This window comes from Bison bison, unplaced genomic scaffold, assembly GCF_000754665.1.
Source record: "Bison bison bison isolate TAMUID 2011002044 unplaced genomic scaffold, Bison_UMD1.0 scf7180017864451, whole genome shotgun sequence".
NCBI lineage: Eukaryota > Metazoa > Chordata > Mammalia > Artiodactyla > Bovidae > Bison > Bison bison.
This window is the reverse complement of record NW_011495013.1, coordinates 7,906,031-7,921,827: the sequence shown is the minus strand read 5'-3', so window position 1 is coordinate 7,921,827 and position 15,797 is coordinate 7,906,031. Positions and strand designations below refer to the sequence as shown.

At 41.7% G+C, this 15,797-nt stretch overlaps 1 protein-coding gene across 5 annotated transcripts in view; it reads left to right on the top strand.

Moving 5' to 3' along the window:
- TEC (tec protein tyrosine kinase) overlaps positions 1 to 15,797 on the top strand; it is a 170,350-nt gene that overhangs the window by 81,044 nt on the left and 73,509 nt on the right. Inside the window, exons 1-2 of one of the 5 annotated variants that reach the window (XM_010858894.1) lie at positions 5,449 to 5,479; positions 6,183 to 6,224. The exons of the other annotated variants lie outside the window; for them this stretch is intronic. Of the exons in view, the coding sequence (XP_010857196.1) occupies positions 5,477 to 5,479; positions 6,183 to 6,224 (45 nt within the window). The 5' untranslated portion in view covers positions 5,449 to 5,476. Of the gene's footprint in view, positions 1 to 5,448; positions 5,480 to 6,182; positions 6,225 to 15,797 lie in introns of those variants that run through there. 5 annotated transcript variants of the gene reach the window in all.

The following is a 15,797-nucleotide window of genomic DNA, read 5'->3' as shown; positions in this document are numbered from 1 at the left end:
GTGCCATACAATAGGTCCTTTGTTGGTTATCTATTTTGAATAGCAAATAGCAGTGAGTTCATGACCTTCCCAAACTCCCTAACTATCCCTCCCCCCGACCCCCCACCACCAGCAACCATAAGTTCATTTTCTAAGTCTGTGAGTCTCTTTCTGTTTTGTAAGTAAATTCATTTGTATCATTTCTTTTTAGATTCCACATATAAGGGATGTCATACAATATTTTTCCTTCTTTGTTTGACTTCACTCAATATGCCACTCTCTAGGTCCAGCCATGTTGCAAATAGCATTATTTCATTCTTTTTAGTGGCTGAGTAATATTCCACTGTATATACGTACTATATCTTCTTTATCCGTTCCTCTGTCAATGGATGTTTAGGTTGCTTCCAAGTCTTGGCTTCTTGCCCACAGTAGTAGATATAATGTTCATCTGTATAAAATTCGCCCATTCCTGTCCATTTTTGTTCATTGATTCCTAAAATGTCAGTGTTCACTCTTGCCATCTCCTGTTTGACCTATTTGATTTTATTTTCTTGGGCTCCAAAACCACTGCAGATGATGACTGCAGCCATAAAATTAAAAGACGCTTGTTCCTTGGAAGAAAAGCTATGACCAACCTAGACAGCATATTAAAAAGCAGAGACATTACTTTGCCAACAAAGGTCTGTCTAGTCAAAGCTATGATTTTTCCAGTGGTCACGTATGGATGTGAGAGCTGGACCATAAAGAAAGGCTGAGTGTCAAAGCACCACTTCGAAATGTGGTGCTGGAGAAGACTCTTGAGAGTCCCGTGGACATCAAGCAGACCAAACCAGTCTGTCCTAAAGGAAGTCAGTCCTCAATATTCATTGGAAGGACTGATGCTGAAGCTGAAGCTCCAATACTTTGGCCACCTGATGTGAAGAAGCCCCTGATGCTGGGAAAGGTTGAAGGCAGGCGGAAAAGGGGATGACAAAGATGAGATGGTGGGATGGCATCACCAACTCAATGGACATGAATTTGAGCAAGCTCTGGGAGTTAATGAAGCACAGGGAAGACTGCAGTCCGTGGGGTCGTAAAGAGTCAGACACGACTGAGTGACTGAACAACATGTCTTAGCTGTTGTAAGCAGTGCTGCAGTGAACACTGGGGGGGCAGGTATCCTTTCATATCATGTTTTCCTCTGGATATATGCCCAGAAGAGGGATTTCTGGGTCCCATGGCAGCTCTGTTTTTAGTTTTTTAAGGAATTCTGCATAGTGGCTTTAGCAGTTCACATCCCCACCAATAGTGTAGGAGGGTTCCCATCTGTCCACACCCTCTCCAGTGTTTGTTGTTTGTGAATTTCTCTGATGGTAGCCATTTTGACGATGTAAGCTGATACCTTATTGTAGTTTTCATTTGTATTTCTCCGATAACTAGTGATGTTGAAGATCTTTCATGTGCCTTTTGGCCATCTGTATGTCCTCTTTGGAGAAATGGCTTATCGGGTATTTTGCCCATTTTTTTGAGCGGGCTGTTTGTTTTGATGCCGTTAAGCATCATAAGCTGTCTGTAAATTTTGGAGACTAATCCATTGTAGGTCCTTGTGGCTTTTTGAATGGAGCTGCTGTGAATATCCATGTCCATGTTTTTGTGTGGAGGTATATTTTCATTTCTCACGCTGGGTCATTGGGTAACTATATTTAACATTTTGAGGGACTGCTAGACTGTTTTCCAAAGGGGCTGTGACATTTTAGATTCCCACCTGGGAGAGAATGAAGGTTCCAGTTTCTCCACATCCTTCTTAAGACACTTGTTAAAATCTCCTTTATTGTTTGAAGTCCTCCTAGTTGAAGTGGCATCTCATTGTGGTTTTGATTTGTATTTCTCTTTTGTCTGAAAATGCTGAGCATCTTTTCATGTAGCCTGTTGCTTTTTAAAATGCATATATGCTTGCTCTCTTTGGTTAGACAGTAAAGCTTGTCTGGCAGGAACTTTATCTTTACTCAATTTTTAAATGAAGGGAACAGTGGTGTCCTAGTAAATGCTTCACAACTAGAGGTCAGGGGGAAGCCCATATTTTTAGTGTTTGCCAGTTTCTGTGGTTTAAACACTCCTACTATGGCATATTTCCAGCCATCAACGAGCCACTGAACGTGGAGCAGGGAGATGGTGTGCACAGTACGCTGTCATGAGCTGGCATGAGCTGACTCCTTCCAGCATATCAGTGGGGAGAGGAACGGGTGACGTGAACCTCATTCGGGCTGCCTGGTGAGTGCAGGCTGGGCCCTGCACATCGGAAGGGGTGCCATCCTCATGTTAGCCTAAAGAGAAAAATGTATAATGTTCATTGAGTGTCTACCATGTACTTAATCTTCCCAACAGTCTCCTGAGGCAGATTTTACTATCTTATTTTCAGAGAAATCCAAGGCTTAGGGAACTATTAACCAATTCAGTGATTCACAGCTCAGTGTCATCCTTGGAATTTAGGTTAGGATTCCAGTTTACTAACTGTTTTGGAGAGATGGTGAGATCTCCAAGACCGCCCTCAGGCTTGATTAATTGCTGAGGGGACTCATTCAATGCAGCATGTTACTGTACCCATGACTCTCATTTATTATAGCAAAAGGATACAGAGTAAAATCAGCAAAGGGAAAAGGCACATGAGGTGAAGCCCAGAGGAAACCAGGCTCGAGCTTGCAAGAATCCCTTTTCTGTGGTGTCACACAGAGTGTGCTAAACCTCTAGTGGTGAGTTGACAACGTGTGAAATATTACCTGACAGGAAGCTCATTAAAGATGCATTAGGGCACTGGTTGGTTATATTGGCACCCTCTGCCTAGCATGAGCCAAAACTCCAAATTCCAGGAGGAAAACAGGTGTTCAGTGTAAACCAGGTTGTTTGTACAGACAGTTTAGACTCAGTGAGCCATGTTTTATTTTCTTTTATTTTCTGACTCTGTGGCATGTGGGCTGTTAGTTCCTTGACCAGGGATCAGACCCATGCCTCCTGCAAGTGGAAGCGTGGTCTCAAGCACTGGATCTCAGTGAGCCATTCTTATCTGTGCTGGGAATGACGGGACCTTTCCAAGTTCCTAAATGCCAGCCCAGGCCAATTGCAGAAAGGCCAGTAGGCCTTTCTAAGAATAACAGTCTCCAGTCTGCTGTATTAACTGTTTTCTGCACACTAACCCCAAAGCAAAAATAGGGAAGAAGGTTGAGAAAGGGCAGAGACCATATCTGCTTATCATTTCATCCCTTTTCCGCTTCTGGTGCCTGCATCAGACTTGATATGAGCTGGGTTTCTAATAATGGTGCCCTGAGTTATGCAAATCCTCACTGATGCTCAGCCCCTGTGTATCTGTGCCCTCTGTAAGGCTTCTGTGCTCGAAAGGTTCTCTGGGTTCAGCCAGAACCTCCAGATCATGATTAATTATGACTAATTATGACTGCTTCTCCCAGATATCTCTGTGTAGCTTCACACCCCTACTCTGACTTCTCAGCGACTATTCTTTCTTGTAAGGCCTTCGTTTGAATCACTGAGATCTACATTTGTATCTCCAGTGGAAACAATGGTTCTTTTGTTCCAGTACCCCAGACACCTTGCCTCAGACTCACTTTTACTTCTGTGAACTTTAACTAAAATTGAAACAGTTTCTTCCACCTGACTTCCTCTGTCATGGTCATCTGTTGGGGTCACACCTTCTTTTTGTTCTTATGGGCACTGACAGAGTGAGTTGTCTGCACTGTGTCCAGTTGTTACCAGCACATTCGGGGGTCTCTGCTCTAGATGAACAGTACTGGGAGAGAGCAGACCCGGCTGCTACGAGCTGACTAAAACCCAGTTCCTCTCATTCTGAGTCACCAGACAGATCAGTTAAAGCAAACAACTTACCTTTCTTTGACCATTTCCCTCAGCTTTCAGGTGAAGTAGTTGTTTTTCTGCCTATGACTTTACATAATTATTTTTTCCACTAATTAATTTAACATTATGGCTGGAAATATTCTTTTTTGGAGTTAAAAGCAAATTTTCTAACTAAAAGAGGAAGCACTGATTCAGATGTCAGATGGCCAGTGTTCAGTCCCAAACTCTGTCCCTCACTGGCTCATATGAAGCTGGGTGAGTGAACTTAACTGCTCTGTGCCACAGTCTTCTCATCTGTGAACTGGGGACAATAATAGTTACTACTTCATAGGGTTGTTGTGGGAATCAGTTGAGAAAATGCCTTTAATATTTATTTCTTAGTTATTTGGTTGCACTGGGTCTCAGTTTCAGCATGTGGGGTCTTTAGTTGAGGCATGTGAACTCTTACTTGTGACATGTGGGATCTAGTTTCCTGACCAGGGGTAACCCAGGCCCCCTGCATTGGGAACATGGAGTCCTAGCCACTGGACCACCAGGGAAGTCTGAGAGAATGCCTTTAAAATGGGCACTAAGTGAATTTAAAACACAATCCACCATGTAGTGAGCCTAGCTCAGTTGGTAAAGAATCCACCTGCAATGCAGGAGACCCCGGTTCGATTCCTGGTTGGGGAAGATCCGCTGGAGAAGGGGTAGGCTACCCACTCCAGTATCCTGAGCGACTTTGACTTTAAAAGAAAAGTCAGTATCTTTTAGTTAACTCTTGGTATAAAAAAATCATTCTTTTTGACTGCTCATACTGATTTGAGTAAATAAACACCCTGACCCTCTACCCCACACTCCTTTAGAACTCTATTTAACTGACAGTGAAAATTTTAAGAAAATTGTTTGAAAGGAGTTCCAGTGTGGTGAGTGAAGCCTGCTTACCTTGAAACAAGTTACGGGCTTTGGGACTGGGCAGCCTGGGGTCCACCTGAGACCATTCTCTGACTATGTGAGCAGAGGGACCACTAACTGGGCTTTTGATTCTTGAGGTGGGGGTGGGGAGGGCGTGATCTGCCCCTCCAGCCTCAGAATGTAGGCCCCTCCAAAGTCTCTCTGCAGGCTCACAGCTTCCTCCCACCATTCTGCTTTTCCTGTTCCTTGCTCCTCCTCTTCTCCTCCTCCTGGCCCAACTCCGTCTTTTAGATCCTGCTTCCTTGTTCGTACAGTGCCATTTGGATGTGATCTCCCTGCCTCTTTAATGACCCCCTAGCTCTTATGTCGGAGAAGGCAATGGCACCCCACTCCAGTACTCCTGCCTGGAAAATCCCATGGATGGAGGAGCCTGGTAGGCTGCAGTCCATGGCGTCGCTAGAGTCGGACACGACTGAGCGACTTCACTTTCACTTTTCACTTTCGTGCATTGGAGAAGGAAATGGCAACCCACTCCAGTGTTCTTGCCTGGAGAATCCCAGGGACAGGGAAGCCTGGTGGGCTGCCGTCTATGGGGTCGCACAGAGTCGGACACGACTGAAGCGACTTAGCAGCAGCAGCAGCAGCAGCAGCAGCTCTTATGTATTAATTTATTTACGTATATTGATCCATGTACCTATTCTTTTTCAGATTCTTTTCCCGTTTAGGTTATTACGTAACTTGAGCAGAGGTCCTGTGCTATATGGTAGGTCCTTGTTGGTTGTCCATTTTAGATATAGCTGTGTGTACTTGTCCATCCCAGACTCCCTGACCCCTAACCCTTCTTGTTCATACAGTGAGTAATGGCGTTTTTCTCCTTTTGTGAACTCCAAGGTTTTCCTGCTTCCTTTCTGGCTGCTTGTTCTTGTCTCCTTCGAGAGTCAGTGTTCCTTAAGGTTGCTCTTTAAGGTCTCTTTTCTCACTCCACACTTGCCTGAGGGGACATCATTCATTTCTGTGGCTTTGGGTTGGCATCTATTTGCGAATAATGTCTCTACTGTGGTTCCCAGCCTGATGTCTATTCTGAGATCTAAGAATTTTCATCGCCACCTTAAATTCAAACTGTCTGAAAAGAAACTCAGGTTGTGCCCACCATCTCTGCCTCAGTAATTGTACCATGGTCTCTCCAACTGCTTGTGCCAGGAACCTGAAAGTCAGTCTGACCTTACCCTTCACCCTCTGTCATGTCTGGACTCTCAACAGATTTTGTTGATCCTATCTTCTAAATATAACCTCAATCCTGCCACTTTTTCTTATCTCTACCACCACCATGATCCAAACCACCCCTGCCTGTTCTTGGGTAAATATAGTGGCCTCTGTATCATATAGGATTGAGTTAGGCTATGTATCACACAAAACCTCTAACTAATAGCAGCTTAAATGTACTGGAAATTTTTTTTTTCTTTCAGTGTGGAAAAAGACAAAGACTGGAAGCAAGCTGCCCTGAACTGGTACAGTAGATCCAACCTAGGGATTTTGAATCCTGTCTTTTTCTTTTATCGTCCTAGCTTATATCTTTTACTTTGGCCCACGATGGTTGCTGGTGCTCCAGCCATTTTTTCTGAATTGCAGGTTGTAAGAAGGAAGAAAGAAAAGAAGGTACTTCTCTCACCCGAGTTGATTTCCTTTAACAGCCTTTCCTTATGTTCTGTGTAAGACTTCCACCTGTATCTCATTGACTATAAATTAGCCGCATGGTCAAGTTAGCTGCAAAGGGAGCCGGAAAGTAGTCTTCTATTTTTAATATCAGTATACCCAACTAAGAGTTAGGGTTCCGTTATTGCTGAGAAATGGATATTATGACTAGACAAGTAGGGATTTCTGCTGCGTCCTAATAGCTCCTTTTCCTGCTCTTGCCCTCTGCAGTCTGTGTACATCTTGGCCACAGTGATCTTTTAAAAACACAGTCTTGTTCCTCCTCTGCTTAAAATCTTTCAGAAACTAATCATTATCTCCAATTTAAATCTCAAAAGTCCTCAACCGGCCTTTGGGCCAGCAGCTTGCCCATCTGCCTGCATTATCTGCACTTCTTTCTCTTCCTCACTTCTGACCTTCCAGGTCACCAGTCTTTGTGTTCCTTTTAGGCGCCTGACTCCTTTCCACCTTAGAGCATGTGCTTTAGCTATGTCCTCTGTCTAGAATCCATCCCTCCCTTCCCTTGACTGGCTAACTTCTTCCGGTTTCAGCTTAAATATCACTTGCTCAGTATAACTTCACTGTTCTTCCAGGTTAGATTAGTTTTCTACTTATAAAATCAACTTGAGCTTTTACTATTTTTTACCACCTATCTCTGCTTAATAAATTTTTAGTGCAATTGTTTTTGCAGTCTCTCTCTTAACTAATCTTTTGCAAGGCAGATGAAGGCATTTCTTAGCCCAGTTCTTGACCTGTGGTAGGTAATAAATGGTTGTTGAATGACTGAATGTGATTGAGGTTCAAGGATGGATGTTATGAATTTATTCTGGATCATGATAAAGAGATGTAAATAAAAACTGTAAAGAGAAGTGGCTTGCTAGGTAGTCAGAGATACTGAATCAGGCACAGTAAGAAGTTGGGACTAGAGAAGTAATTTTGAAATAATCATATCTGATCTGTTTAATTCTCTTTATTTGAGAAGGAGGTAGCTTCCTAAGGGGATGTGCAATGGGGCTTTAAATCCAGACAGTTTGCTCTGAATCCTGGATCTGTCATTCACTAGCTATGACATTGGTCAGCTGATAAAATTCTCTAAGTCTGTTTCCTTTTGTGTAAATGGAGAAAATACATAGCCTGCAAGGACATTTACATGTAGCCAAAATATTTTGAACTCTTCTGTTTAGTCTTAAAAAAACACTATTAAGAAGGAAGATACACCTCACTATTAAAAAGGAAGATATAGCTACTTAAATAAACAGAGATGATGGAAAACATTATCCTTTTTAATCATTTCCTGGTCATCTTGAATGCACATCCTTTTTGCACAGTGAAAATCAAATTGCCTTCTGGGCTTAGGAACAGAGGGCTTTGGGGCTTTTTTGGAGGCTTTTAAAAAAAAATAACTTTTAATTTTATGTTGGAGGATTGCTGATTAACAACGTTGTGATAGTTTCAGGTGGATGGCAAAGGGACTCAGCCATATGTATGCATGTATCCATTCTCCCCCAAACTCCTTCTCATCCAAGCTGCCACATAATATTGAGCAGAGTTCCACATGCTGTACAGTAGGTCCTTGTTGAACGTAACTTACCAAATACTTCCGTAGTGTGTACCATATGTCATGGTCTTCTGTGCTTTTCAAGCATTAACTTTAATCCTCTGAACTTTATAAGGTAGATGCACCTGTCGTTTCCATTTTACAGATGGGAAAACTGAAGGATAAGGAGATTGAGTGCCTCACCCAGGGTTGCAGAGGCAGGAATCCAGCTGAAGCTGTCTGATTCATACATAAGGATCAGGCTTCTATTCATCTTTATGTTCAGCAGAAAAAGGAACTTTTCCTCAAGAAAGCCTAGGAAACTGGTTCAAGTGTGCCTTTGTAGTAACTACTGTCAATAGTATACTTTGAAGAAAGAGCAGTTTTGGGCCAAAGATGCTCTCTGCTGTGCTGTGTAAAGGCTGTGAGCTACCAGAGATCAACTGTTTCTAACGTAAAAAGGAAGTGCTAATATAGTAGTTTGCAGATTCAGTATTGGTTTCATACTGTAAGACAGAGCTAAAATAGCCTCACAGGGCAAAAATAGTACAGTCACGTGAAGCATCAATAGTCCTTTTTAAAAAACAGAATTATCAGACTTGTGAATTAGAGGTTAATCTCTTTTTCCAGATGAAAAGAGTGGATGTTGGTAGATACTGGTCATTTCTATTCTATCCTTCTGTAATGTTAGGGAACTGATATTTGTCCTGACCCAGGGAAGAATCTCATTCATGCCATTTTATTTTCTAAGATACAATCAAATTTGATATCAGTTCTCAGAAGACCTTTCCTGGCATCTAGAAGGTAGGTGTGAGAGTCTTTCTTTTAGTAGAACTAGAAACTTTTCCTTTATTTTCCCTAAGGACTAAAGTTGTTTTAAAATAACATTAATAGCTAAATTGATCAAACATTGGCTATTTGTCAGCTTTGTTTTGAGAGCTTAACATGAATTGACTCTTCAACTCTTATAGCAGGCTTAGGAGGTTCTGGTGCTGTTATAGCTATGGTATAGCTAAAGGCACTGAAGCTCAGGAAGGTCGAGTCACTTGTCCAAGGAGACAGAGCAAGTAAGTGACAGAGCTGAGATTCAAACCCAGGCGTTTGAATCAGAGTCCAGAGTCTTGCCTCTCAAGCAGTAAGCTCTTGTTAGAGTCCTGCTGGTTCTTAGTCTAATGAGGTATAAGATATATAATACAAAGTAAAAATGATTTTTCCTTTTATTATTATTTTCAATTATTATTTATTTGGCTGCACCTGGTCTTAGTGACAGCACACAGAATCTTCAGTCTTCTTTGTGGCATGCAGAATCTTTAGTTGTGGCCTGTGGGATCCACTTCCTTGACCAGGGATCGAGCCTGGGCCTCCTACATTGGGATCTCAGAGTCTTAATCACTGGACACCAGAGAGATCCCAGTTTATTGTTTTTAGCAGCCTGGGCCCTTGCATGCCAAAATATAATCATTCAGTGCCATGGTTCCTCATTTCCTTTAAGGTTAAGTGCAACCCCTATATCAGAGCCTTCCATAATCTGGTCCCTTCTCACCCTCCCACTCTCCTCTCCTGCCTCTTCCACTTGTCCTCCTCAGTTATCTGAACATGCAGGTACACTGACATCCCTAAATCTGCTTTGCTCCTTAGCCTATGATATTCTAGTTGTCAGTAATACTCTTTTTCTTTGCTTGGAAAACTCTTCTTTAGGACTCAAGGTGCAGCTCAAAGAGGCACCTTCTCCATGCAGCCTTCTCTGACTCTTCTCTTGGAAGAATCAACCTCTTCTTCCTTTGTGTCCCAGTACATTTTGTTCAGGAAAGAACCTTCCACACTGCCTCATGAGTAATCATCTCTTCCCAATCAGCTGGAAATTCCTGAAAACAGGAGCAGATGCTACATAAATGTTGACTGTGAGAGCTGGAGGGGTGAGGAGGTGCAGGGGAGATACTTGAAAGGTCTGAGGATATTAGACCTGGGTTAATTCCAGATAGTTAATATCCTGTGTATGGAATGTAAGGATTTTTGATTTGGGGACATAAACTATTCATTGTGACCTATTCATACTTTCTTTCATAACTCGAAACGAGAAGTATACGAATTACATTGTTCACAACCGTGATATCCATGAAACAAGCAACAGTGAAATAACTCTTCGATTTGGCAATTGAAATAGTGTGTGTGATTTAAAATAATTGTGCTGATTCTAGGTTAACTGTCGGATGTTTTAATTTGATTAAGTTAAGTCTAATTTCAATTCCATTGTTTTCCTGGGTTGCCCATACCACATATCCATTGAGTTCCCACTGTGCTGGTGGCGACCACACGAGGCAGGCGCCCATCCCTTACCCATCTATTATGGACGTGGAGTACTCCATGAGAGTCTCACAGTTAACTACATATTATGATATGTAGAAGTTAGAAAAAGTACTTTCAGAAAAAGTACAGGCTGCTTTTGTTTCAGAGTGTGAGGTATGTGAGTAGGACCAAAACGTTCTAACGGTACAAAATGTATTAAATGGAACCACCTGCAATTACCATTATTTGATCATTTTTCACTTCTAAAAGGGCAGTTTCTTATGACCTAATATTACCTTTGTGAATTGATGAGAAAAGCCACCTCTCTTTCTGAATCCACTTAAAAGCCTGTGCTTGGTAATATGGAGGTTTGAAGTCATTTGCTATAGAAATTCCTACAAGTTCCTTGAAAGTCTCACAAAGCCTGTTGTTGTTTAGGTGGTGTGAAATGGTCCCTCTGTGCTCGGAAGGGAGCTAAAGGGTTACCCTTATATCCCTTTAGAAGAGAAAATCAAACAGATAATGCCCCCTCACAGGTGCTGGTGGGCCCACATTGAGTATAGCCTGGCTCTTGGGCTGTGGGGGTCATGTATTTGGCATTGGAGAGCATCTCTTGGAATGGCCATATATTCTGCAACATGGATTAATTTTTATTAGATTATTTGAGAGTTAATTGTATTAGCAATAGCAGAGTAAGAGAGGATGAACAGTTTAAGGATGGCCCCCAGCTGTGATAACCAATAAAGAGTAGAGTAGCGCAGTCTAGAACTCTGTCTTCATTTGCTCTTGGCCAATTGGTTTAATGTCAGTGCCCCCATGTACCTAAGTATACAATGCAGATGCTAAGTAACTCATTTTTTCAGTAAGATCAGTAGTTTTATAATTAGACTTGAAGCACTTAGAGATTGATGGATGCAAAGAGTTGAGTAAATGAGACCTCTAAGAGCACTGTGTGAACATCAGGAATTGTGTTGGTTCCTCTCTTGAATCCATTGTTCACAGTACCAACAAGGATAGCTAAATCTTTATTAGCAGCACTTAAGCAATTTGTTCATCTCTACTTTTTTACCTGTTTATAATGCACACTTTCTGTATTTTCACAAAGAATTTTTGTAAGTATATTCAACAACTGCTTTGATCAGGATTTTTAAAAATGTGATGGGAAGAAATATTTTTTTAGACTTTTCAAACATACTCAAGTGTGGACAGAACAGTGCACTTACTCGTATGTATCCAGCACCTGGCTAAATAACCCCAAGTCATACTCCCCACGCCCACTTCAGTATCTTGTGGCACATCCTTCCTACTCTCAGTGTCTCATAGAAATCACATAGTTTCTTCTACAGATGCTTCAGTATTCATCCGCAAAAGACACAGAGTACCCATCTTTTTGCTGTTTTGTTTTTATGAAAGTACATTTGTTTTGCAGTGTTGTGTTAGTTTCAGGAATACAGCAAAGTTAGACACATATATATATATATATATATTCTTTTTCAGATTCTTTTCCCTTATTACAAATATTGAGCATAGTTCCCTGTGCTGTACAGTAGGTCCTTGTTGATTATTTTATATATAGTAGTGTGTATATGTTAGTTCCAAATTTCTAGTTTCTCTCTCCCCATGCCTTTCCCCTTTGGTAACCGTAAATTTGCTTTCTGTCTGTGAGTCTGTTTCTGTTTTGTATGTAAGTTCATTTGTATCGTATTTTTTTTTTTTTTTAACAAAGTCTGCGTCTTAGTTAGAACCTTAATACTATCACACATCTCAAAACATATCAACACAACTTCCTTGATGGCATGAAGCAGGCCCAGTTAGTGGAAGAAATTGTTTCGAAAATCGTTTTATCTGTAGAATGTTCACAATTAAGAAACTGTGCTACCAACATTTTCTGTAAATTAATTGTAATACAAAGTGAATATTCCTATAGAAACCATAGTAAAAGCAGTGGTTAGCACCCATTCAGTTCAGTTCAGTTCAGTCGCTCAGTCGTGTCCGACTCTTTGCGACCCCATGAATCGCAGCATGCCAGGCCTCCCTGTGCATCACCCATTAGGCCTCCACAAATCCGTGGAACTAGGCAATTTTGGGTATTTCTCTTTGAATATCTTACTGTGGGGAGAATTGACAGACAGTTCATCTTTTCTTACGAGAGATCTCGATATAAGACACACAGTTTCTCTCTCTTGCTGGTGTTGTCCCACATGATTCGAGCGGAATACGCAAAGGCGGGATCGAGCCTCATGATTCCTTCTCCCCACGTCCACCTCCTCACTCGCCTTCCCTTCACCCCTATCTCTTAGGCCCCCTAGAAGCAAAAGGAAGGAACTTTCCCTAGCATGACTGATTATCTTTACTGGAAAAAAGCAAGGATATTGCTTTCTTGGGGGCAGCAAGCTATCTAGGGAAGCTACGTTATATGTAGTTGAATATTTTAAAGGTATTTTAGTGAACAGACTACAGGATGGTCCTGTTAACACTGGAGCAAACTAGAGAAATGTCATATATGGTTCAGTAGAAACTTATTTAAAGACCAAGTTCATGCACTGTTTTACAGGATCCTAGCACAGCTAGGTTTATTTAAAAAAAATCTTATCTCCAAATCATACTTCTCTGCAAGCACTTTTGTGGTCCACTCACATCAGATAAGCAGAGAGAAGGTTTGTTTTTTTTTTTTTAGTGGAGGACCTGGAGGTTTGGCGTGGGCAGTGCGGAGATAAAGTTCCCAAGAGGTTGTGAGCCTCCTAACATATTCCCCTTGCTCAGAAACCCAGTCCTGCCTGCATGTCATAGGTCAGCCTCCAGGATGAGGCTGGGGGCACTTACCACAGGGGTTTCCCACCCCTGGGGCTATCCTTTCTCTGAACGATCACTTCATCAATCCATTTGGCCACGATGGGGATACTGGGAGTAGGGGTGGAAATCATACCCCTAATTGTGCTGCAGAAGTAGGTTCATGCCACATGCAAAAGCCACAGAGTTTGCTGTGTGTGTTGCCATTACTCATTGCCCTGCCACCCACCACTTATCCCGGAAACTGCGTTTTCAATTTTGTCCCATTTGCTGTCTGTAATTTTCACCCACCAGAAACTCATAAAGCTTCTCTCTCCTAAGTTCCTCTTGATTAGAAATCATGTTGTTGTGATTCTAGTTATTTATACTTTCAAAAAGATATAAAATGTCATTAAAAAAAAAACCTGAACACATGAAGTGTTTACTGGAGAGCCTCAGAACACGTGTGAGCAAACATATATGCAGTCATATACGTGCGGGTGTGCACGGAACCCCTAGGACAGAAGTAAGGTTCTGCTTGTCACTGTTAATTGTAGAAACTTGAAAACTGAAACCTAGGTTAAAGGATTTTCTTTCTTTTATCCCCTTCCTTCTCTTTTACTACTTAAACATACAAACAAAGAAGATTTGCAGTGGCTTATCCAGTGATTACCTTCTCTGTGGTTGAGGAGGGGTCCCTTGACAGAGCTGTATTTCTGAGAACTGTAATGTGACAGTTATTGTGTTCATTTGTAGTCACACATTCAGCAATGTGCTTTGACTGAACAGGAGGGCAGAAAAAGGGCCTTTTAGGTCCTGGAAATTTGTGGTGTGCCTGTGCCCATCTGGGGTGGTGTATGTCTGAGACAGCAATGGCAGAAATAAAGCTAGCTGAAATGAAAGTGAAAGTTGCTCAGTCATGTCTAACTCTTTGCGACACCATGGACTATACAGCCCATGGAATTCTCTAGGCCAGAATACTGGAGTGGGTAGCCTTTCCCTTCTCCAGGGGATCTTCCCAACCCACTAGCTGAAACCCTGCTCTAAAATAGCATAGTCAAACAGATAGCTAGTCGGAAGCTGCTGTATAGCACAGGGACCTCAGCTTGGTGCTCTGTGATGACCTAGAGGGGTGGGATGGTGTGAGTGTGGGAGGGAGATTCAAGAGGGAGGTGATATCTGTATAGGTTTAGCTTATTCACATTATTGTCGCAGAAATTAACACAACATTGTAAAGCACTTATCCTCTAATTAGAAAAAGAAAGTGATGGCTGTGACAGGATATTGTGAAATCAGATCCAAGGAAGGCCTCCTCCCTGCTTAGCTGAATCCGCTTCTGTTCATTCATGTTTTCATTCATTCATGTCCATGTTCATTCTGTGACCCTGTGGACTGTAGCCTGCCAGGCTCCTCCTTCCATAGAATTCTCCAGGCAAGAATACTGGAGTGGGTTGTTATTTCCTTCTCCAGGGGATCTCCCTGACCCAGGGATCGAACCCAAGTCTCTTGTATCTCCTGCAGTGGCAGGGGGGTTCTTTACTACTGTGCCACCTGGGAAGCATTCATTCATTCATTCATGCACAAGTCATCAGGCACCTGCCACATGTCAGGTGCTGCGGAGAAGGTGGGTGTGTCTTTCCCAGTTGGTGACCTTTATCCTGCCTGTCTCGAAGAAGTGGGTGAGAAAGGGAGAAAGAGGACCGTAGGGCTGGGAACCAGCATTAGGGGAAGGTATTAAATTAATTTTATTTCTTAACCAGAAAAAATTTAGCACTGGATGAATCAGGTGGGTGGATGAGTTGTTTCTAAATCAAAACAAATACTAAGGCAGAGCCTTCATTTAATTGAGAGCCTATTAATTGCCTACTTCATTTTTATAACAATTTTTTTCTTTGTTGTTCAGTTTTCTAAGTCTTTGATTTATCTAAAACTTTTTTATATAGGTCATTATAGAGTATTGAGTAGAGTTCCCTGTGCTATACATTAGGTCCTTATTAGCTATCCATTGTATATATAGTAGGGCATACATGTCAGTCCCAATCTCCAATTTATCCCTCCTGCCTTTACCTCTTGGTAACCATAAGATTGTTTTCTATATCTGTAACTCTTTTTCTGTTCTATAAATAAGTTCATTTGTACCATTTTTTTTCAATTCTATGTGTAAACAGTATACCATATTTGTCCTTCTCTGTCTGACTTAACTTCACTCAGTATGACAATCTCTGAGTTCATTTATGTTTCTGCAAATGGCATTATTTTGTTCTTTTTTTATAGCAGAGTAATATTCATTGTTCTCTGTTTGTTTCCAAGGCAAAGATAGAGTGCCTGATGAACTATGGAATGAGGTTTGTGACATTGTACAGGAGATAGGGATCAAGACCATCCCTATGGAAAAGAAATGCAAAAAAGCAAAATGGCTGTCTGGGGAGGCCTTACAAATAGCTGTGAAAAGAAGAGAAGTGAAAAGCAAAGGAGAAAGGGAAAGATATAAACATCTGAATGCAGAGTTCCAAAGAATAGCAAGAAGAGATAAGAAAGCCTTCTTCAGTGATCAATGCAAAGAAATAGAGGAAAACAACAGAACGGGAAAGACTAGAGATCTCTTCAAGAAAATCAGAGATACCAAAGGAACATTTCATGCAAAGATGGGCTCGATAAAGGACAGAAATGGTATGGACCTAATAGAAGCAGAAGATATTAAGAAGAAGTGACAGGAATACACAGAAGAACTGTACAAAAAAGATCTTCAAGACCCAGATAATCACGATGGTGTGATCACTGACCTAGAGCCAGACCT